The sequence below is a fragment of the Melitaea cinxia genome, chromosome 8 (genome assembly GCF_905220565.1).
Source record: "Melitaea cinxia chromosome 8, ilMelCinx1.1, whole genome shotgun sequence".
Lineage (NCBI taxonomy): Eukaryota > Metazoa > Arthropoda > Insecta > Lepidoptera > Nymphalidae > Melitaea > Melitaea cinxia.
Window position 1 is genome coordinate 924,736 of NC_059401.1, and position 26,105 is coordinate 950,840.

Consider the following 26,105-nt stretch of genomic DNA (forward strand, 5'->3'; position numbering starts at 1 on the left):
GCCTTTTGCCTTAATTTTCATTAACACAGCAGTGGTAGTAACAAATTAGTCTAATTCAAGTCATAACTGATGAAGTGGTAAGCGTTTACCGTAGACAATCACAAACACCAATCACAATCCCACCAGGAGTTCTGGTCACCTTACTTACCAACAGGACCACAACACTGCTTGAAAGCAGTATTATTTATCTGTGATCTTCTGTAAGGTCGAGGTACTTCTCGAGTCGGGCTGCTTCATATTTTGAGCAGGAAATTTCCTGCTGTGCCCTATCTCAGTTAAATATTGATAGATTATTATTTGCGAATAAAAATATCTCATAATTATTATAGTGGAATTCGATGATAAATAAAAATGATATTTAAAATCACTTTTATTTGTTGGATACGGTCATCCGTCAAATAGTTATCCACAGCTGGTGGAACAGGCCCTGTGTCTCATAACGCAACAGTACGGCGCTAAACTCGTCAATATTTTTTTGCTTTCTCCGTTTAATACTAACTCGATTCGGGATTATCGAACTAGGAAGCGTCGAATCCAGATCGATCGAGCTCGTACAGTGAAAATTTAAACGTAATTAATACAATAATAGTTTGGGGGGGGCGGGTATATAACGAGTGGTTCGCCTCAGCGGCCATTCGCCGCGCGTCGTACCGCGCATGCGCCCGTCTCGCGAGTGACAAGTGACAGTTGACCTACAAAATGTCCGCCAAAATTTACGTAAGTGTCGAAAATTAAGTGTAGGATTGTGGTTTCAGAACGCACCTGGGATTTTTCGGATTTTTTTCCTCTTTTCATTATTTGGTACAAAGTGTTTGTGTTTTGTGTCTAGCGTGGTACCGTGAGGTGGTTCTAAGCCACATTTCTATGCATATCATTTAGTAATTAATTAAACTTTGTTTTGTATAATTAGCATAACATAAAATTACAATTATTAAAGGACAAAAAAAAAATAGATGCTAGATAAAAAATTATATATTTTTTATTTTTCGTTATAGTGCGCATATGACAAAATTATTTATTTATTTTCATAATAAGTTTTTATTGTTTTTTTTACCACCTATATTTGATAACTATAAAATTACATTATTTTCTCTAGTATCACTGTTTAGACCTTTTGGTTGATCCGCGGGTCAAGAGAAGCGAGTTTGTGATATTGAAACTGTGGGAATTTACACGCACATAGCGTACAACAAAAAACATTAAAAACCACGTCTCTATGAAAATTGCTATAATTATTTATAAACGGTTTTATAGGTACCTGTAATTGCTTAACGTAATAATTTTGTACTAAAATTATTTAGGTTTTACAGATAAAAACCTCAATTCAATTTGTGACTAGAAACGTTAAAAAAAAAAACAAATCTATGGCGTGACACGTAAAAGTAAGGTTATTGTTAGTCGTTAGTTAGTGCTTAAAATTCAAAACATAGCTTTCCATCCTAGTAACGACCTTCTACAACTTTAGACTAATGCCACCTTTTTTGTGTTAATCACAACTGTAAGTTCTTTTTATCTGCGATCGTTTTTTGGGAATAGTTTTCATTGTTAAAAATGCTTATTTAAGAGCAAGAAATAAAGAAATAGGTAGCATGTCTACTTCTTTACAGAACACCTCATAAAATTATTATATTCGATTTAGTTAGTAACATCCCACTGCTATCCAAGGCACCTTCCTGCATGCAGGAGAAAGGTCGCAGCTTAATCCACCTCGCTGCTCCACTGCGGTTTGGTGGATATGTTCCCTACTATGAATAACGATAGCAATCAGTAATATATATTTGCGGGATAACCATCCAACTGCTGGATTTTTATTTTCAATAATAATAAACCTCTTATTAAATAAATAACCTTACTAAATAAATAAATAAATAAATATTACTTATAATAAAACTGTAACGGGTCATATACGTTAAAGATATTGTGAAAAAATTTTTGGTGGTAATTCTGTAATTTAAAAATAAATTTTATTCAAATAGACTTCAATACAAAGAACAACTTAAGCTTTCAAACTTTTGAGTAATTTTACAAAGTTTATTATTATACAAAGATTAATTTTTTTTTCATAAATTAAAAATAGTTTTTTTTTGGGCTCCTCAAGATAATAAATTTAAGTATTTTTTTCAATATTTTTAAATTTATATTTAAGTTTACATAATTTAATAAAAAATATCGAAGTTAGATACATGTGACCTTTATTGGTTTCCTTATTATTTTATTTTTAATTAAGAAGCATTGTTATTGTGCATATTTTCGGTTTTAAAATATTAACGGAAATGAACGTTTGATTTATCGTTGAATCTATTTAGACCGATAAAGTAATTATGAAATAAATATGCATTTAATTTGAGTAAAAAATTTAAAATGATATAAATATATTAATAATATTAAAATATGTAAGTAATATTCAGGTCAGTTATAATAAATAAAAAATTTTTTATGCACGCAAAGAATTAATTTTTTTCTTCTACATCGGTTCATTTTTTAAAATAGTAATAAAAAAACACAAATATATTTTTAATTTCTTTAATGATTATATACGAGCTACTATCGGCCAGTATTTTATTGTTATTATTTATACATATTATTAACTTGGGGAGATCTATGTCCAGCAGTGGACTGCGATAGGCTGAAGTGAAGTGATGTGTGTGATATTATGAACGAAACTGTTAGCAAGTAAACAATAACTATTTCACTATGCTATGATAATATTTGGTTTACGCGGGAAATAGTTCCGCCATTTTCACTTTCGATCGAAAGCGTTACGTCATAAATATTTCAATAGTTGCGAGTAGCTTGGCTTATTTATTACATGTTTATGACTTTATTTTGATAAAAAAGGATTTATTGATTTTATTTTAAATGTTTTCTTTTCTTATTGTATTACTATGTACAAGGATAATGATTACTGCTCTGCTGTTATAAAGTATAGCATGTGTAAATAGTAGACACAACTTGTCAATCAAAGTATTAAAAATAAAGTTACTGTTTCGGTTCGCGAAATTACAAAAAAAAAAAAAAAACAAAAATTCACTATTAGCTTCAAAATATTTTATTTAGAGAATGTTTAACTTCTATTCAAGATAAAAACTACCATGTGGAAGAAAGTCTCGTAGCTGATTCGAAATTTCGAAAACAGTGCTTTTTTCATACATAGCAATACGAGTATAAATACCATACCATATTAAAAACTCTGTTACAAATATAGTGTAAGAGGGTTCTGTTAACAAATGTTTAGTATGGAAACAAAAAAAGAGTTTTTATATATTTAACGACTCTACATCGTGTTACCAAAATCACGAACTATGATGTATCAGACTTCCGGTTCCCTGGGAACCAGGTTAAATCCTGACAGTTCATGGATAATATTAGGTGTTAACATAATATTCTTGCTTTCATTTTGATCATATTCTCTAGTTCTGATAGCGAGGTGAATAAATTATCTTAAAGTAAACTATGTTGAAATATATGGTAGGCGTAAGGAAATATCAGTTGAGCTTTTAAGTTTAGGGCAGTAAAGTTGTTCTAAATAGATCGAATATTAAAAATACATATACATTTTTACAGATTTTTTAATAGAATTGGTAGTAGTTTCACTTATAATTGTGACTAATTATATAAAACAAATTTAATTCTGATTTGTAAAATGAAAATTTAGAATTTACGACGCCATTATTCAAGTGTCAATGTAATTTTTTGATTTTAATTCCATTAAAAAAAATACGGTTTGTGGGTTTGATGAGAAGTGGATTATTTTTTATCATTGTGTCACTTCGTTCTAAAACTACCCATCATCTTCATAGAAACTCTTTTAAACTTTGACAAACATCTGTATAGAATAAACAAACATTTGCCATGTGTAGTGGATGAAACCCATGACTGCTGACACATTAGTCAATGTCATTATCATGTCATGTTGCTTTTAAAATTACTATCTAAGCGTTATTTTAGAAATTACATTTATACTAGCTGACCCCGCAAAGGTTGTTTTGCCATATATGTTTTTAACCACCTTAATGAAATATAAATGAAAAATAAATGTTGGTCAATTTTCAGACCTACTCGGATATGCACACAAAATTTCATAAAAGTCGGTCCAACCGGTTCGGAGGAGTATTGTAACTAACATTGTGACATGAGAATTTTATATATAAGATGAGATTTGTTTTAGTTTATTCATTATAGTTAAAAGTGAAACTACAGCCGGAACATAATCTAGAGTCTGCAGAAATGAATCGGCAATAACTCCGAAGTTAGTGTTAAAATACTTGTCAATCATTACAGCCTGTACAGTCCACTGCTGGACATAGGCCTCCACAAGTTTACGCCAAAAATAACGTGAACTCATGTGTTTTGCCCATAGTCACCACGCTGGGCAGGCGGGTTGGTGACCGCAGGGCTGGCTTTGTCGCGCCGAAGACGCTGCTACCCGTCTTCGACCTGCGTATTTCAAAGCCAGGAGTTGGATGGTTATCCCGCCATCGGTTGGCTTTTTATGTTCTAAGGTGGTTGTGGAACCTTGTTATTCCTTAGTCGCCTCTTACGACACCCACGGGAAGAGAGGGGGTGGCTAAATTCTTTAGTGCCGTAGCCACACAGCACACTGCGTCATCGCTTCGTATTTAATATAAATAAGATTTCAAACTTGCTCCTCATAATACGCCCTTCTTATCCACTAGGCCATCATTTCAATCAAGGACTCAAACAATACACCTTATAATCGAATCTAAATGCAAATTCAGATAACAATCACAAAACTAACACAACTGGTTCACTGAAAATATGAACAATAGATTGCATCGATGGAAACTTTATCGACCATTTTTATCATAGCTCGTCTTTTTGCTGTTAGTTTATCTTAAAAAGTATTACTATGTTATCTTATACTATTAAACGAGCAATTCTTGTATATATATATCACTACATAGTATAAAACAAAGTCGTTTTCTCTGTCCCTATGTCCCTATGTATGCTTAAATCTTTAAGACTACGTAACGGATTTTGATGCGGTTTTTTAGTAGATAGAGTGATTGAAGAGGAAGATTTATATGTATAATAACATCCATTAAATAGTGGAGAAATACTGTTATATATATATATAGGTAAGGTGCGAACCTTCGGTGCAACAAAGTCAAAACAGCTCATTTCTTAATTTTACAGGAGAGGACTTTTAATTTTTTTTTTCGCTTTTACTTTCTCATTTCTGGATTACTATTTATAGTAGGTTTGAAATCTTTATAAAATTAATTGTTTACTTTATTTGATATAGTTTAAAAATCTTATATTAAATTATCAAAAAGTCCTAATAAAAGACATAACAAAAAAAGTGTCCTGAATTATGACTTTGTTGCACCGAAGGTGCGATATATATATATTGAGTTTCCTTTAGCCGAATTGAGTAACCTCCTCCTTTTTTGAAGTCAGTTAAAAAAGACTTCATCCAAACCGGCAGCGAATCATTTTAACTCTCTCTTCTTCTACTAATTCTTCACGATTTACTAAAAATACCGAGCTGAGCTCGGTCACCCAGGTACTAATAATTCTATATGAAATCATGTTTCTTTATATTTGAAACTTGATGAAACGAAAATGCGTTACGCTAAAGCAAGAGACACATAAATGTATAGGAGAGATTGGGATAGAATACATTACTCCTCAAAACACGTAAGCGATGCGTATTCCATGGCGTTTACGACCTTTTTCACGTGATCATGATCATTGTGGATAGAACAAATGGAAACGGCCTACCTTCTTACGACTTTTCTGAAGTGTCACTTCTGCTGTGTGGGAATTGCACACATGCACACTTTTTTAGAATCAGATTTGTCTAAATTACAGTTGCTTATTATAAAACTTCTCATTAAAATTTGTTGAAAATTTTCCTAGTTTCCTAAAATCGCTCGTAGGCACTCTTCAAATAAATAAATAAAAAAGTTCTTAATTATTAGCCTGAATGAGACACAGAAAAAGGGCTTAAATTAATAATAAAGCCCTAAAATCGTTATTAAATAAAGTACTTACATTTTTTAAGGAAACGATTTTAGATCTCATTACCCGAATGAAATGATAAGGAGGACTTTGCTTAACACTGGGGCTTTTTGACTTGTCACAGCAGTCACAATACAGATTGTCAAAACTGCACAGCTAGTAAATATAATCTGTGTATAACATATGGAATAACCGATGCATGCAAAATAACTTTTGATATTTTTCTGAATAAAATTATACGGAGAACTTTGTTTTGGGACTTTGTGACTTGTCACAGCACATTCACAATGTATGATTAGCATGAAAACTTCACAGCTCTTAAGACAAGATCTGCGTAAAACGCAATAAACTGTGGAACAATCGAGCTATATGTTCTTCATCGTTATCTAGACGGACGTGGGAACGTTGGTGTAGGTTATACTTCGATTTATTACTAAGTGTAGCATGAAACTGTTTATCTAATAATTTGATTAGGTTTTGCTCCGTTACTTTATTTTATTATAAACAAAAAAGTGTACAAAATAATAAATATTCATTAAAAATTTTATGGAACCCTTTCGTGTAAAAGCCTCCGCCAAAGATTTCAATGATTCTCTGTCTTTAGCTAACTCAAATCATTCACAACCCGGCTTCACTGCTATTTCATTCGCCCATCTAACATAAGGCCTGCCTCTTGGTCCTAGCCTTCCTGCAAATGTCTCTATTTCTTACTTTGTCTTTCAATTGTAAGCCAAGGTATCTTCTCTCTATTCCTCTTTGAGTGGTCCGAATGTTTGGTCATAATTTTGTAATTAACTATCCAAGTTTGACATCCATAGATTAGAAATGATTAAATTACCGAGTCCATAAACGTCTTCTTGATGGGTAGCGAGAGGTGTGAATTGAATATTTCTTTATGTTACCTGAAAAAAGTACTCCTTTTCCAGGTAATCGTTATTCTGCGATCCACTTCTTCTGTATTTCACTATTTTCTGAAGTTTTTTTTTTTACCTAAATAGATGTATTTATCAACAAATTCGACAGGGATGTTGTTAATTAAAGTGGGTGTCATTTGTTGGTTAGTCATGACTTAATTTTGTCAAGGTCTATTTCTAAGCCGACTCTAATACTGGCCTGATGGAATTTATTTATCATTCTATATAATTGTTGAGATGTTTCTGAGAACAAAATTCAGGATGAGGAAATGTTTCTGAAAAAGATAATCAATTTTGAAATCTTACAAAGTATCTAACAAGCGGATGCTGTGTATATGCATTGTGTAGTTATCTGCGAAAACTTATCACAATTGGAAGTGAAGTAACTTCGGCAATTACATGGTGTTGTACAATGGTAATCGAAGTATCGACATGCCATTGCGAAATACCCTTTAGCCACTTTGCCATGTTTCAATATTTTTAAGTATTGTTGAAATAATTTCTTTAATTGTACGGCTGAGGTCGTTTTTAAAATCAACTGCGGGAAAGGAATAGCGTACTATCATTCTATTAATGAGAGATATGTGAATTTATAGACTTAAAAAATAATAAGGAAAAGATGTAATTATGCTTAAAAATATTATATAGATACTACTAGTATAACTAAATCTAAATTATTTGTATAATATAAACTATTTGAATTAGAAGAATTTTAATATTAAAAAAAAATCTATAATTAGGTACCATTGATGAAGTAGGCTGCTGAGAAGAACAAGCAACTTAACAGTTAGTCTTTTAAAAACAAACAATACATTATTTCATTAATTAAAGGCTATCTAGCATAAAACTTTTGTATATAAATTATATATTATATATTTCTTTAACACAATTTTATTATTTACATTTTATTCTCCCTTTATATTTGAAACACAAGACAAACAAAAATAACTATAAGACTTTGAGATATAAAAAATAGTTACGTGAATTATAACGTTATATATTTTGTTTTATGCATCTTTGAAATATAATTTTACATTATAATTATATAATGGCAAACAAGTAAAAAATCTTAAATCAATTAATTAATAATTTTATTACACAAATAAAAAAATAGCAAATTGTAATAATCGTGACATTTTTATATACGTTTAATTTATTGTGAAGGAAGTAGCAAAAAAAAAACGTAAATACAAGGTTTCGATGTCGGCCAGGAAACCAGTATTGTGCTGCGAAGTCAAGAACGAGCGTGATCGCTTACATGTCCGTGGAATCCTTTTGTTTATTCATTTAATTGTTTTTTATGGCCATAGACAATTAAAGTTTCGTACGCATCATTGACCTTTAAAATATAATGATAACTTTTAAGTTATTGCATTGTATAGTATAAATAAGAAAATAAATGTTATTTATGTAAAATAATAAAAAAATAAAAATGATTATTTTAACAGACTCATGCCTATACATTTAAAAATATAATTTTCGGGTATAAGCAGCTATTTCTTTCCATAAAAATATAGCCTATGTCGCTCAGTGAGAGCGTCGCGTTTTCTTTGTAAGCGAATTATTAAAATCGGTCGAGTAATATTTGTGTCGATCTTTATAAGTATTGGTATCAAAAAATGGTAATACTGTTTACTGTATGACATGGATACAATCTGTGGCACTAGGTAGAAATAAAAAAAAAAATATAATATGAAGAAAGTTCTATCAATGTAGATACTAGAACTAACGAAGGAAGTAGTTTTGTTTATTATTGTTAGGAAAAAGTTTGTATAAAAGGAAATTAAAAAAAATCGATATATTCACGAAAAAATAAATAAATAAGTACGTTGTTTACCAGGTCAGCAAGTATTACATAATATATATGCCACATTGTGTATACAAGAAGGCCAACAAGTTGATTAGCAATTTTACGATAGTAGATATCCGTTTTCATCCGAAACTAGATACATTAAATTAACAGGTATTTCACTTCATCGCTTCAGCCTATCACAGTCCACTGTTGGACAGGCTTATGATCCGTGTATGATTTTTATTCTATCATAAATATACACAACACAGAAACGCACACACACGGAAATATACTTAAATAATATATATGTTTTTTAAATGTGTTGTATAATAATAATATTAAGTTTATTTTTTGTCTATCATCATCATCATTTCATCATCATCATCATCATTCATTCATCATCATCATTGATTTATTTATGACTTATTAAAAAGGATGTCCCAAAAATAGTTTAATTTCATGAAAACATTTTCTAAAGAAAATAATTTTTTCTTTTTCTGTCATCCTGAAACTATAATATTTTTAATATTTCTTATCTATATTCAAAACACTTTTAATTCATAAATATTCAACATCAATAAAAAAAATCTTCCTAATTTGCAAACTAAAACACTGTACTGTAGGAATAAAAATTCAAATATACCATCAACTCGTGTGAATTTTACATAATTACCACATGGAATTTATTAATCTTTTAAATACGTTTCGGTCACAAGGCGACCAAGGTTTGGCACACAATGGCTTCTTATCAAACCTTTGTGTTCTCTAGGACATAAGTCAGGGTACCTAGGTCTTATTATCGACGCTAATCAGTGAATTGTAAACCTCAATGTCAATGAAAAAAAAAAAATTTATTGATTTAAGCGATACATGTATTTGACAAATCATACAATTGTATATTTTAAAAAAAAATTTAAGTGTTCACAATTTTTCTTCTAGTGTTTACGTTCTGAATTCAATGACAATTTTAAATTAACTGTAATGCATTATTGTACGACAAAGGATTACAAGATTTTATACAAAAAAAAAAAAAAACTTTAGTAACATAATTTTTGGTTTATTGATTAATTATTTTACATTTACTTAGATATTAAATTGAATTTTATATTGAATCATAGACTGTAAATTTTTTTTACATTTCAATTTTTAGCTATCAATAAAATAATCAATACAATACGATACAATAAAACAATACAATACACTATAATAGAATACAATACAATACAATTTTACTTTATTGTACATTAGAAAAACTAAAATAGGCGTTTTTATCATCCACTTCAAACACGCAATCGAAAAATCATCGAAATGTCAAAAGTTTAAAAGCCTATATGGCTATATTTCTTCTTGGGCAAATCAATTCGGGTGAAGCCGCGGGCGACGCTCGTGTAACATAATTATTGTTTAATGGATCACTGAGCCACAGGTTATTAATTATATATAGTTAGGAAAGCGATGCGTGAGGCGGTGTTGCAACAATGTTATTGTTCAATTGATGACTGGAGTGAAATAAAAATTTGAATTATATATTATTGTATAATTAGGTCACTTAATAGGTACAATGTGTGTACATATGATTATTTTGATACGATTCTTTAACAAGTTTCAATACAATAAATAAGTTGTAAATATTGTGGTGCAATTTGTGATGTACAAAGGTGTATGTTTTACTTTCTTTATATTATAAATTACTAGCTGACTCGGCAAACGTTGTCTTGCCGCTAAACGCTATTTAAAAATAGGGGTTGGTGGTAGAAGGGTGAAAATTTAGGGTTGTTTGTATTTTTCAAGTAAATAATTTATTTAAAAATTAAAAAAAAAAATAGAGGTGGACTACCCTTAACATTTAAGGGGATGAAAAATAGATGTTGTTCGATTCTCAGACCTACCCAATATGCACACAAAATTTCATGAGAATCGGTCAAGCCGTTTCGGAGGAGTTTAACTACAAACACAGCAACACGAGAATTTTATATATTAGATTTTATAGAGTTTTGTACAACAATGGTATACATGTATAAAATAATATAAAATATATGAAACAGCTTATATGTAACTGAGGTAGGGCACAGCAAGAAATATCCTGCTCAAAATATGGAACAGCCCGACAGGGGTAGCACCTCGACCTTACAGAAGATCACAGATAAATAATAGTGTTTTCAAGCAGTGTTGTGATCCTGTGGTGAGTAAGGTGACCAGAGCTCCTGGGGGGATTGGGGGTAAGGTCGGCGACACGTTTGCAATGCTTCTAGTGTTGCGGTCGTCTATAAGCTACGGTAATCGCTTACCATCAGGTAAGCCGTATGGTTGCTTGCCGTCCTAGTTGTGTAAATAAAAAAAAATGGTTTATAGCATATTTTATGACGTATGTATATAGTAATTATCTTCATGCAAAAAATAAGACAATAATTAGTAATAATAAAAAGTTTAAAAAGAAGTAAGTTATGCCAATATTATAAAGCTGAAACGTTTGTTTTTTGTTTGTTTATACGCGCTAATCTAAGGAACTACTGATTAGAATTGAAATGTTATTTTTGTGTTTTACCAAGGAAGCCTATAGGCTTTTTTTACTCAAATTAAGGATCGTGAAACCGCGAGGCATAGGTTGTAATTAAGCTCGTTGAGTCACGATGTCACGCTGCAATGAGTCTTATAGTACTAACTTATTACGTTACTTGCGAGTTAATGACGTGTTATACAATAGAACAAGTGCAAGTCCGTAACAAACAGACGAATTAACAACCGGGACAATTGGTTCTATGTCGTTCATAGTACACAAACATTTCTTATTTATTTAATTCTTTTAGCCGAATTCGAAAAATGGAGGAGGTTATATATCAACTTTACCTTTAACTTTTTGGGCGTACCGATTTTGATCTTTCATCTTTTGATAGAAAGCTAGTGCTTGTCATGTGGTGCCGTTTTAATTTAATTGAGATCCTTTATAATTTGCGAGCAAACATTATTTCAATATAAGAGGTCATGTAACTTTTAGGTGTAATTTATACTTTAACAAAAATGTACTATACATTTTTTTAAGTAGCCTCCCCATCGATTTCAATGACTGCAACCCAGGGAGTCATGACTTATTTCTCTGATGGGCCCTAATACGGCTCGCTAAGTCGCACTTATTCTTAAATAGATACATACATTATAATAGATAACTTCTTTTTTAAAGACTATAGCTCTATCAGCTTTTCGTCGATGATTTTGCCAATGACATTTGATAATACAAAAACTAAAAAATCTCGATCAAATTTAAATGACACGCACGGCCTTTCGATTAAAAAGAATCCTTAAATCAGTACACCGAGTAAAAAGTTATTTTGTAACACATAAACGTACAGTCGAATTTAGAACCTCGTTCTTGCTATCGTCGTATTATAATATACCATATATAAATTTGTTATTGGTGGTTAAAAAGAAAAAAAAATCATAATAAAAAAAGCTTTATCTGCTGGATACCGTACGTACCGTACGTACGTACGATACGTCAAATAGATTTAACAGCAGCAGGGGAAAAAAAAGCTTTATCTAATATGTACGATTTTATTTTTGTGTTACCCACACATTAGGAATTCTAAGCATTTTTTTTGAATATCATATCAAAAATTGACCTTATTATTACTTATTACTTTATTATTAAAGCTTTATCTGCTGGATACCGTCATACGTCAGATAGATTTAACAGCAACGGGGAAACGGGCCTTTTTTCATTTAGGAGGTCATTTAGCTATATTAGACTACAAAAGACCTTAACACTGTTACATAGAAGGACGCTCCATTGTAAATTACTCCATAAAATTTTCTTCGTCATGGTTCGTGATTCGAATCTTCACTACTAGTTAAGCTCTTTCTTCATATAAGTTACTACATGGTACTATCCTTTACTGGAGCTAGTTTGAATTTATGCCACTGTTTATTTATTATCTTTATATTAAATACTTTTTCGTTAAAATACAGTTGTAACAGAATCATTTTTTGCTCGCAAATGAAAAAACTCGACTTCAATTACATCGACAAGTAATACAACGTAGGTAAACGAAAAAATAGTCAAGTAAATACGCGTTATCAAAGATTGATCAAAAACTTGTTTCAGATCTCAATGAAATGTAAATATGACCACATGATAAACATCATCTTTCGATTAAATTAAGTTAAGTAAATAAGTCGGTTTTTTTTCGTTTGCGAGCAAATACAATTATTTGGGAATTCGTTTAAAACACATTCAGTATCGGAGCGCGTCAATAAAAAAAAATATATATAACGTCAGCGTTAATTCATCAATGTAAGCATTGACTTTTTATCAAATTAACTATTATTTAAATTAAAACACAAATAAACTTGCTCTCCATTAAACATTTATCGAATACTAGAAAGTTACGTTTCAATCTGTCGACATAATAAATAATTTAGTATTTGTCATAGATATTTAAATCAAGTTACCTATTTATGTAACAGTACATTACCAGTTCTTTATGCACTAACCAGAGTCAAGTCAATAACATGGCATGATTACTCTTTTACCATTGTAATCGGTTACGTAAAGAAATTGTCATTACAAAAAAGTTTATATAGGTTGATATATTTGTTTTATTTGTTAAGATTGAAACGAAAATATTTTAAACTAGCAGTGACTCGCGTTTTCGGCTGCTTTAATTTGAAAAAAATACTAGAATACTATATTGCTTTCGTCGGTAAATGGACTTTCCGACACAAAAGTAATTTTTCATTTCGTACCAGTAGTTCCTGAGTTAAAACAAACAAAATCTTCCGCTTTATAATATTAGTATAAATATAGTAATATATAGTATATAAGTAATATATAGTACCAACAACCAAAAGCTAGTCGCTTATATTATATGGTTACTAGCTGTGCCCGCGGCTTCGCCCGCGTTGAAATCAGTTTGTCACAAAGTTTTCCCGGCAAACTTCCAGTGAAACTCTCATCAAAATCGGCTTTGCCGTTCCGTAAACCTTCCTCTTGAAGCCCTCTCTCCATTTGTGAAACCGCATGAAAATCCGTTAAGTAGATTTTGAGGGAATCAGTCACATACGCTTTTGGGAACTTTGTTTTATAATACACTAACTGTTGCCCGCGACTACGTCCGCGTGGTTATGAAGATATGCATTACTATTAAGATGCTTAACGCAAATTATTTTTTTATTTCAGTCACTTGAAATGCTTATCACTCTGAGTAACTTTTTCAAAGGCACAATTTAGTATAATTTAATAGTTATTTTTATAGGCTGCAGTATGAATAACCTATCAGGCGAACTTGTTGCTACTGTATATGTTTCATACAAACTATCAACCCCAATTAAACCCCCTTAGCGATGGAATATCGCAAAATCCGTTCTTAGCGGACGTCTACTAACTATAATCTACCTCCCTGCCAAATTTCATCTTTGTCCATCTTGGATGGATGGACCATCCAGCGGTTTTTGAGTTCTCGTGATGTCAATCAGTGACCTTTCTCTTTTATATATATAGATTACGATGTATTATTTGGACACTTCCTCACCATCTACAGAGCATACATTTTAAATTTCAAGTCTCTTACCTTAATAACATATGACTTTCATATAAACTTCCAACCCCCGTTTTATCCCCTTATGGATCGAGTTTCGTAAAATCCGTTCTCAGCGGATGTTTACGCCCTATAAGGAACCTATCTGCAAAATTTCAAGTTTGTAGCTGTTATAGTTTCAGAGATTTCGTGATGAGTGAGTCAACCTACCATACCCCATTTTAACCCCAAAAGGGAGTTGATTTCTAAAGATACATTATTTGAACACATTCTCAACATCTATAGAGCATACATTTTAAATTTCAAGTCTCTTACTTCAAAAACATAGGACTTTCATACAAACTTCCAACCCCCGTTTTATCACCTTAGGGGTCGAGTTTCATAAAATTCGTTCTTAGCAAATGTATATGCCCTATAAGGAACCTACTTGCCAATTTTCAAATTTGTAGCTGTTATAATTTCGGAGATTTCGTGATGAGTAAGTCAACCTACCATCCCCGTTTTAACCCCAAAAGGGAGTTGATTTCTGAAGATACATTATTTGAACACCTTCTCACTATCTATAGAGCATACATTTTAAATTTCAAGTCTCTTACTTCAAAAACATAGGACTTTCATACAAACTTCCAAACCCCGTTTTACCCCCTTAGGGGTCGAGTTTTGTAAAACCCGTTCTTAGCGAATGTTTACGCCCTGTAAGAAGCCTATCTGCCAAATTTCAAGTTTGTAGGTGTTATAGTTTCGGAGATTTCGTGATGAGTGAGTAAACCTACCATCCCCCGTTTTAACCCCAAAAGGGAGTTGATTTCTAAAGATTCATTATTTGAACACCTTCTCATCATCTATAAGGTATACATTTTAAATTTCAAGTCTCTTACTTCAAAAACATGGGACTTTCATACAAACTTCCAACCCCCTTTTTACCCCCTTAAGGGTCGAATTTTGTAAAATTCGTTCTTAGCGGATGTTTACGCCCTATAAGGAGCCTTTCTGCCAAATTTCAAGTTTGTAACTGTTATAGTTTCGGAGATTTCGTGATCAGTGAGTCAACCTACGATCTCCCGTTTTAACCCCAAAAAGGAGTTGATTTCTAAAGATACATTATTTGGACACCTTTTCACCATCTATAGAGCTTATATTTTAAATTTCAAGTCTCTTACTTCAAAAACATAGGACTTTCATACAAACTTGCAACCCCCGTTTTACCCCCTTAGGGGTCGAGTTTCGTAAAATCCGTTCTTAGCGGATGCCTACGTCTTATAAGGAGCCTACCTGCCAAATTTCAAGTCTGTAGGTGTTATAGTTTCGGAGATTTCGTGATGAGTGAGTGACCTTTCGCTTTTATATATATTATAGATTATAGATATATTGCTGCTTTTTTTAACTATTAATTATATAAACGATTAAAATTGAAATTTTTACGAGAATGAAAAATTTAGAAAGTGCAATCAATGAATATTAATATTATAAATATTTTGTTCAGGTGACATCAGCTTCCTCCCTTTCTCTATTTTTATTATTTTGATCTGTTTCTCTGGTGCTTAAGTCTTGCTAACTCTACTAAAGACTGTTTAGTTATCTCATTAAACAGTAATATTTGACTGCCCCCCCCCACTGATATTCGACTAAAAAAATAATAAACGCTTCACACTCAACGGCCCCCAGTAGGATTTTCTCCTGTGTCGGGGGTCCGGAAACACACACAATACACAAGCACAAAGGCCCAGATAACGACAAACATTGCCAATGCAAATGTCTGTCGTGAGCGGGGATCGAACCCTAGATCACCAGCGCAACAGCCAGTGCTGTGACTGTGGCGTCAGCGTGTCGAAAAAAATAAAACATAAGTGCTTTATGAATGTAATAAATAATAATAAAAATAATAATATATTATAATCATCTGCGAGAAAGCTAACAAGCTGTGACAATGCTCAAATCGCTAGTCGACTAAAGTTTTCTTACAAATTTTAAAACAGGTAAATCTAATGATGAAGTGTATCTATATATTATTCAACAAAATTTCTTACTAAGAAAATACGCCAACGTAACAATGTTAAAAACGCCACAGGTTAAAAATGGAAAAAAAGCACTAAGAAAATACGTCGACGTAACGATACAAAAACACCACAGGTAAAAAAAAAAAACAAGACAATTATAAGAAATACCAATCTAGTGTTACGAGTTGCTCTATATTATGCCCTTCGGACCGGTTATTTCGAGTTACACAACGTTATACGAACCAGTACGCCAACCTACAGATTTATATTTCTATTTCATATAAAAAATGTTACATTTGTTTTAATTATTGTTAGTACTGTCTTGACATTTTGTTTGTTTTTAAAGCCATTAATCCTAAATAAAATCCGGTTCTGATTGGAGCAGCGTAGAAGATTAAGCTCTGATCCTTCTCCTACGTGGGGTAGGAGGCCTATGCCCAGCAGTGGGATATTACAGGCTGAAACGTGATATGTAATCCCAAAATGAAAAAGGGGCCTTTGTTTTTATAATTGACAGTATATTATTGAGACTAATGATATTATTATATATTTATTATCTGTGTTCGTTTACTACGCTATTTGAAGTCAGCTAAGAAGTTTATTTGATATTCCTACTTTTAAACCTATCATGAAAAGGCTTTATTTGAAGTAAAATTATTTTAATAATATCGAATTCTGAAACAAATCACAAATTTTAAATTTATTATAATTTATGTATAGAATAGAATCTTTAGTTTTTCCTGAACATTATTTTTATTTGAATAAGATATTTATAAATAATCTATTATAATAAAATAAATAAGAATAGGCAGTTTTTAACTATGCAGATTTATTTTCCAAGTCAAAATTAGGATTTACCGCACAAGCACAAACTCCCAGACACAGCAAACAATCTCTGTTGCCAATACAAATGTATGCCATGTGCGGGGATCAAACCCGCGACAGACAGCGAGTCAACCAAGTGCTGTGACCGTTGCGCTAACACGTCCTCATACAAAAATATACATAATTTAATAAACTAACAAATGTCATATTACATTTCCACTACACGACCAAGAGGCCTTTCGTACGAAACGACCTGCATACGTATTGTATGATTGCAATTTGCTCTCACGAAATATTTCAGTTTTGACATGGCGTTGGTAATTTCTCATTTTTGAATCGTGAATTTCGTAATTTATTTAATTTGTAATAGTGTTCTTATTTCTAGTTTTCACAATTTTTGTTATAATTTAAAAATATATTTTGTAGTTGAATAAATTTCGTAACAAGAGAATATTTTCTAGTTTCCTTGTTAGATATACTTGTATTAAAATTTTCTGGAATTAGCAATCGTCTTTACAATTATACATATGACTTGTTATTTTTATTTTTTATATTAATATTTAAATAATGTAATAATATTTATTTATTATTTGGTACACAGGAAAAACAATTTGTAACGATCATAACTAAAAAATTATGTAATAATTACTTTTAATGTTTTTATGTATATCAAAATGTATTATTAATTATTGAATTTCTTCTTTTACAGGTAAGTACTTCCGCAAAAAACAAATGAGAGCCTATTTGAAAGCAGTTATTTCATCAGCTTGTATGTATAAACACATTTATAAAACAAACTAGATGTGAACCATGGTATTACCGCGTTAATTTAAGAAAAAAGAAGTGTATATATATATATATATATATATAGATGATATAAAAATTACTTAAACTAGTTTCAATAATTTAAAACCATACGTTTCGAATTCACGTTAAAATTTGAGTATTTTATCGATAGCAAACCTGCATTAATATGTAAAAGTGCCAATCTTTGTTTAAAAAAAATACAGCTTAATCTGTCAAACTACTTTATTTTATACTGGCGAATGACAATAAAAAAAAAAAAAAAAAAAATTAACTTGTTATGCGATAGGAAAGTCGCATATAGAGTCTTACTGTTTCCTACTAAACTGAAGTGTAATTAAACAGATTATAGTCCTTAGTTAGCGACTTGAATAAGAAATGTGGTTTTGACATATACGACTGCATTACCATAATCAAATGTAGATGGCGTTGTATTAGTGGGTAGGTGTAGAGTGACCTTTGAGGCTCTTCCAGTGCCATTTTGATGATGTATAATGTCCTCATTAATAGTCAACACCGTTTACTATCATATGCATTAATTAAGATGCAAACCGTTTTAACCGACTTCAAAAAAGAAGGAGGTTCTCAATTCAAATGTATTTTTTTATGTATTACAAAATAACTTTTTACTCGATGTACGGATTTAAGGATTCTTTTTAATCGAAAGGCCGTGCGTGTCATATAAATTTGATCGAGATTTGACGAATAGTTTTTTTTTTGTTTTATATCACTAGGTCGGCAAACAAGCGTACGGCTCACCTGATGGTAAGAGATTACCGTAGCTTATAGACGCCTGCAACACCAGTAGCATCGAAAGCGCGTTGCCGACCCAATCCCCAATCCCTCCCCAGGAGATCTGGTCACCTTACTCACCAACAGGAACACAATACTGCTTGAAAACAGTATTATTTAGCCGTGGTCTTCAGGAAATTCCTGCTGTGCTCTACCTCAGTTAATTCTCAGTTTTTTGTGTTATCTAATGTCATTGGCAAAATCATCGGCGAAAAGCTGATGGAGCCATAGTCTTTAAAGAAGAAGTTATCTAATGCGTATTTAATTGACTGTTATTTCGACTACCCACTTCGTGCTACTTGTAGATGTAAATTAGAGTCAGTTTTTTAATTGCGAGCAAACATAATAGTTATCTTGTTGTTCGAATGGTTTTATTTATGCTCTAAAATATACTAAAATTGCTTTCATAAATGTCAACATTTAGATGGATAGATGTTTGTGACTCAGCCATACAAGAACTACGAAGTAGACATGGAAAATTTGGGACAGTCATCATCATCATCATCATTTCAGCCTATCACAGTCCACTGCTGGACATAGGCCTCCACAAGTTTGCGCCAAAAATGGAGTGAACTCGTGTGTTTTGCCCATAGTCACCACGCTGGGCAGGCGGGTTGGTGACCGCAGGGCTGGCTTTGTCGCGCCGAAGACGCTGCTGCCCGTCTTCGACCTGCGTATTTCAAAGCCAGCAGTTTATTTATTTATTTATTTACAGAAGAAAAAAAGATACAATTTATGTGATAAACAGTGCAGCAAAAACAATGAATAGTTTAACAGTGCACTGTGTAATGGATACTTGGATGGTTATCCCGCCATCGGTCAGCTTTTTAAGTTCTAAGGTGGTAGTGGAACTGTGTTATCCCTTAGTCGCCTCTTACGACATCCACGGGAAGAGAGGGGGTGGCTATATTTTTAATGCCGCAACCACACAGCGTTGGCACAATATCTATTAATTTTGTCTTTATTTGTCTGACTACCACAGGGTCTGGTTTTTGTCGTAGAACAAATCCGTTTCTCATTGTATGGCAAAAAGGTAACAAACATACACACTAAGTCAAAATTTCAAAGGTCCAGACGTACAGTAAAGAAGCCGCACAATGGTAATTCAACGTGTCAAAGCACATTCATACATACATACATACATTCATACAAATATACATACACAATATCAGCGTGTCTGCGGACACCGTCCGGCCTTGGCGTTATCCTTTCTAAAACCACAGTATTATTCTAACCTTTTAAAGAATGTAGACTTGTAGAGTAATAGCTGAGAACGATATGTTGAAGAAATTCCACTATTTAAGATAATTTGATTAAGGAAAGACTGAGTAAGGTTACTTTGGATCAATATTATACCTTAGGACAACTCAGTTTGATACTTGCCGGAAAGATAAAGTTCATATGTTCAGAATTTCGATAAATAAATTAATAATGATTTTTATTATTCTTTTTTATTACTCGTAAAAATTAATTTGATGCAAATATATTTCATAGTGAAATATAAATTTTGGTCAAGTTTCAAACATGAATAAGCGAACTAATTTGTGACTCAATGAAATCTAATGAAAGAAACTGACTTTTTTCAAAGGTCATGAAATAGTTTTGTATAGACTTCGTGCAGTTTTATGCTCTAAGTATTCATTATTTATAATAATACTTACTGTTAGGTGTAACAAAAATAATGTTCGTCAGATAAAAATCTTAGATAAAAATAAATACATACGTACATACAGTACATAAAAATAAAACCGAATAAAGAACCTTATCCTTTTTATATATAAAATATTATAAATTAGTTGAAGATTAAACATACAGACTTTACCGCATACTTCTAACCACATCGATCGATTTAATTTCCTTCCCGATACACAAACAGACGAAGCGACCGTGACGGTAGCAACACGCGATACACGTAATATTGAACGATATTAAATCATAAATTACATTGCAATTGGTGATTTGATAACTTATTACGAGGGTGTTACATAGTTACAGGTGATGTATATAAAGATTGAAACTGGTTGAGTTTGTGTAGTAAAACTTTTTTACCCACGCTTGACTTGGGGAGTAAGCTGGCGGATGCGTGATGAGATCGTTACGAAAAATGAGATCGGGTGAGGCGAACGGAAGTTGGTAGGGAGATCAGTGACGTAGCGAGCTTAACTCGTACCCGGGGCACGATACCATTTTTACCCCTCCCCCCATTCGAAAACCATTTAATACGTCCAGCAATTTTTTGTTTTGTAGCGCCCGGGACATGATGCCCCCTTACCCCCCCCCTCCGCTACGCCACTGAGTGAGATTTTTTTTTGTATATATTTCTTAACTGTAATTATGGTATAACGATTTTTTATGGCTATGCCTTATTTCCTTAATTTTTCTTTCCATAAGAACCTTCTACACAGTATTATAATAAATTAAAAAAAGCTCCATTTTAGAAACTTTTTTCGAGTTTCGCACTCAAAAAAACATTTATCGATTCATTTTTATTTATATATAAATAAAATTAATTAAAAATATTTAATGGTTTGCTTCGCGCTGACTTTTGCTACTAGCGCGTTGATGTCTTTTATACGAAGCATTATTTATTATCAATTCATTCAAAGTGATTCGGTTAAAATTATCATATATATGTAGTATTAATTCAGTTTTTATGATATATAATTCTAAAACGAGACTAGTTTTTGTTATCGAAAGTGAATGTTAATTTTTTTTTATATGGGATCAATTGATATGTTACATGTTACTTTTTGCGAAAAAAATTTTGATGGAGACATTTGAATTCTAAATGAGGGAAATCAATGTCAATATATATCAATGAGTAAAATAAACATCATATACTTATCTAAATTAATCTAATATATAAAATTCTCGTGTCGCGGTGTTTCTAGTTAAACTCCTCCGAAACGGCTTGACCGATTCTCATGAAATTTTGTGTGCATATTGGGTAGATCTGAGAATCAAAAAACATCTATTTTTAATCCCCCTAAACGTTAAGGGTAGTCCACCTCAAAAATTTTTTCCTAATTTTTAGATAAATTATTTGTTTTTTATTTTATTATGAAGGCGTTGAAAAATACATAGAACCCTAAATTTTCCCACTTCTACCACCAACCCCTATTTTTAAATAGCGTTTAGCAGCAAGACACCGTTTGCCGGGTCAGCTAGTAAGAATATATAAGAATGATTATACGAAATATATAAGCGGCTCGAGTTAGAGCGATAATAATACATATTTTTTAAAAGGTCAAGAATTTACAATAATTATTAGATTCGATAACCTACTTTATATATAGACTAGCCGACTATTATTTAAATATTATTTTTGGGATACAAATATATGTGTACAGTAAAGTTTCCAACTCGCTCGTATTTCTTCGACTTTATTTATAAATACTATTATTTTTCACTGAATTTTTTGTTCAAAAACAATAAAATATAGTCTATGTCACTCCTGAATAGTGTAGTTTTCTGTTAGTGAAAGAATTTTCATGATCGGATCAGTATTTGCGAAGATTACCCCCTACATACAAACAAAGTTATAAACTTTACCTCTTTATAATATTATAACACTTATTTACATGTGTTTATAATTATATATTTTAACAGTTATAATATATTACTAGTGAAATTAACAAAAATCATTACTCACAGCATAAAATAATTATGGTGTCATGATGCTATTCCTATAACGCCTTTATGAAATATAAATAATAGAATACCAATTATGTCAAAATAATAATTAACAATTCATTGATCAGAAAAATAATAATTAATAATTCATTGATCAGAAAAATAATAATTAATAATTCATTGATCAGATTATATTCCATTGCGATTGTGATTGTATAAGTACTGTATACCATCTGTAACGGAAAATTTTCGTACACAAAAAATGTATGTCAAAATAAATGCATATATGTAATTATATTGGATTGTCAAGGTTATTTGAATAAATGCAAAACAACGCAAGTGGAGCAGATATTTATATAAGATTCAGTGAGATGCTCGTAATGTTACGACGACCTTTAGAAAGTTGAATACTCATCTTCACGTGGACCCAATTTAAAGTGTCGATTTATAATATAATTTTTATCAATTTTGTCACTTTTTCGTAAAAATTATAAATATCCATACTAATATTATAAAGCTGAAAAATGTTTTTTTTTTTTTTTTGTTTAAATGTACTAATTCCAAAGATTACTGGTCCGAATTGAAAAATTATTTTAGTTTTGGATAGTCTTCGAATCAAGTTCCTTGGATTAATGCTTTTACACAAGCTCTTCAGCTTCATAATATTGGTATAGATAGCTAAAATAATGCTAGCCCAGAATAGGCTATTTTCAAGGGCATAGCTATAGAAGTCGGTGTACAAAGGCCAGTACATGAAGTAGCGATTACTGACAGTGTGTGGACAAGACTTCGGTATCATGTGGTCGAACTGTCAAGGTTATGCCGTGAAAGTACTGTGGCGATTAACGATACGGAAAGGTCGAGGTCACTCTTGCCTTATTCCATACCGTGAGGTGATTGATATGATTATAAAACGCTTAAATATTCTTAAGAAATTACGATAATCAATCACGTTTTTGTTAAATTGTTTTCTCGTTTTTTGTTTTTTATTGTTGCCGCCAACAATTGCTGTTGTTAATAGTCTGTTTGATTCTAGTCATGAGTGTTCTTTGATTTTAGTACAAGTAAAAATCAGTCGAATCGTTTAGCTTGTTAAGTAGGTAAAGGTTATAATGCTAAAATAAATAAATACACACACACATATGCAATCAAATGTACTGTTAAAAACAGGTTTAAAGTAAGAAGCCATCTATAAATTACTTAGGATGGTTTTGGCAATTTTTGACGCCCCACCCCTACCCCCATGTAAGGGTACATAATGTTCATCACACCCCCTCCCCTCTATTTTTACGTTAGATTCCATTTCGTTTTTCAAAATAATGAAATCTTGTTAGTAAAGGTCAAGGTCAAATCAGTCAAACAAACACCCAGTTTGACGTAAATCATTTTTTTTTATTTTTCGACAGATAAGGTATATTATTTTATTGCTGTCAGCTACAAATTACCATTATATTATTAGATCTAGTTAGTCTTTGGGACATCATTTATCTGTAGTTAAAAGACCCAAATTAAATATGATCCCTGCCAAACCACTTGACCGCGCGATTTCTTTTTAGAATATCGACTTGAAAAATATTACGTAAGAATTAGTTTGAAACCCCTTCCTCCCGCAAAGTAAGGGTATATAGAGATTCTCACCAACCCTCTCGAGGCCTTTTCATAATTAATAGATGGCCCCTAAGCCATATAACAATACATTTTTAAACAACATACAAGCATTTAGTAAATAATAATTATCGTGTTTATTGCCATAATATTCTAGGTCAAATATATTTTTATAGGTTATAAAAACTTATTACATGTTTGGTATTTATTATTTATTAATAATTAATTGTAGCGTGGGAAAGTTCACAATAAACTTGTAATACGATATTATGGGTTGACGCGGCAATCAAAGTAAATTACTGTTGTTACTGTGAGATCAATATTTAAAACTAGATCTCTTCCGCTATTTCAGTTGTGTTTAATATTCCTATAATTTACTGACGTAATAAATAAACGATAATAATAAATGAGGCATAAACCGAATACGCCACAGTTCGCTTAAACCGAATATAAAAGTCATCATATCAAAAATTTCGCTCTAGCGGGTACATCGTTCCATAGCTTAATTGGCTAGAGCGCCGACACGGTCAGTCGGAGACGCGGGTTCGAACCCCGCTGGAGCGGTCAATTTTTGATATGATATTCAAAAATGTTTAGAATTCCTAATGTGTAGGTAACACAAAAATAAAATCGTACATATTATGCATATTAAGTAACAAATATATATATATATATCGTCGATAGAACAAATCGCAACGGCTTATCTTCTTACGATTTTTAAGAAGTTTCACTTCAGCCGCGTGTGTACAACACCCCCTCAATTTTAATAGTCGCACGACGTGCTTGTCTTAAGCGTATTGACGCTGGAACCGTCGTTCAGAGGAATTATATGTATACTTAATACCGAAGCTACAAGTCATTGTAATTTTTTTTGACATGTAATTCCGTTGGTGGTTCTAATCTATACAAATAAATAAAATTGGAGTGACTGTTTGTAATATTAAAATAACTGCTTTTTACTAAATGTATATTGATGGATACACGGTACATATAGCAAAATGTCAACAATTTTTGTCTGTCTGTCTGTCTGTCTGTCTGTTTGTTGCGGCTAATCTCTGAAATTTCTGGAGCGATTTTAAAGGGACTTTCACTGGCAAATAGCTGATGTAGTAAGGAGTAACGCAGTGATGTAGTTAGGCAACTTTTATTCTGGAAATTTATTTATTTTATAACTCTGCGAACTGAACAATAACTTTTTTGTTAAATTCCACGTGGATGAAGTCGCGGGCACAGCTAGTTAAATAAATACAGATTGTCGTCTGTTTCTAGCGTAACTTAATGCCTATGTTTTACATAACAACCGGCCCTGCTCTCCAAAATCTTTTTATAAGAAATCAATTCAGTGATATATTTTTACACATTTCTTTATTTATAATTTTTCTTATTTTTTTTAAAAGTGATTTTATTATTATAAATAAATTTTGAACACTTCTATAACTTGAATTATTAATCTACAGTTCTTCATTTGTTGAAATCCTTTAAATCGTTTAGACTACAATTAAGATATTCGTTCAAACAGATAGACCTCGAATTCAGCTTGTTAAGCAGTCAAAATTCTTAACCTTTTTATAATAAATATGAATTTATTTAAAGTACAATGTACACGTTATTTTAATATCGATAGTTACTACACCTCGTGTCGCAAGCTCGAGTCTGTGAGAGTTTTATACGCGGTCTTTTCAACGTCTTCAACTTGGAAATTACGCGAAAAATTTAACCGTTTCGATGCGGAGAACAATCACACATTGTTAAGCGAATTTCGTCAAATTTGCAGGTTTATAAAGGCATTGAACTGAATCAGCCTGTTAGTGTCCCACAGCTGGACAAATGCTACTTCGTTTTAGACACCACATAGGTACAGATTGGTGACTTATTGTCTCTCCGAAGAGCAACGATCTTCAGCTTGTGTTAATAGCTGAGAGTAATAGTTTTACCTGTTATCCAAAGCATCGTGGGAGACCGATAGAAAAAAAATTGTAATGGAATAAAATAATTATTATAAGTCAAAACGGATAATACAAAAAATACTATCATTTCAATTTCCTGTTCTGTTTCTATTCATTCGGACGTGATATTTTTTAGCCAAAAATCATTTTTTGTAAAACATAAGGCACTTAAAAGTTGTATGGACCAAAACTCAGAAACTAATCCACACATACTTGTGTGTCCATCATTACTTGTGTAAGATCAGTATAGATAATACACATATTACCGACTCATAGCTTCA

At 31.8% G+C, this 26,105-nt stretch overlaps 1 protein-coding gene across 1 annotated transcript in view; it reads left to right on the forward strand.

The window, feature by feature from the left end:
• The first annotated feature begins 633 nt into the window (after positions 1-633).
• Positions 634-26,105, forward strand: part of LOC123655745 (pollen-specific leucine-rich repeat extensin-like protein 2) — a 47,373-nt gene continuing 21,901 nt past the window's right edge. The window contains exon 1 of the mRNA XM_045591499.1: positions 634-717. Within this exon, the coding sequence (XP_045447455.1) occupies positions 700-717 (18 nt within the window). The 5' untranslated portion in view covers positions 634-699. The remainder of the gene's footprint in view (positions 718-26,105) is intronic.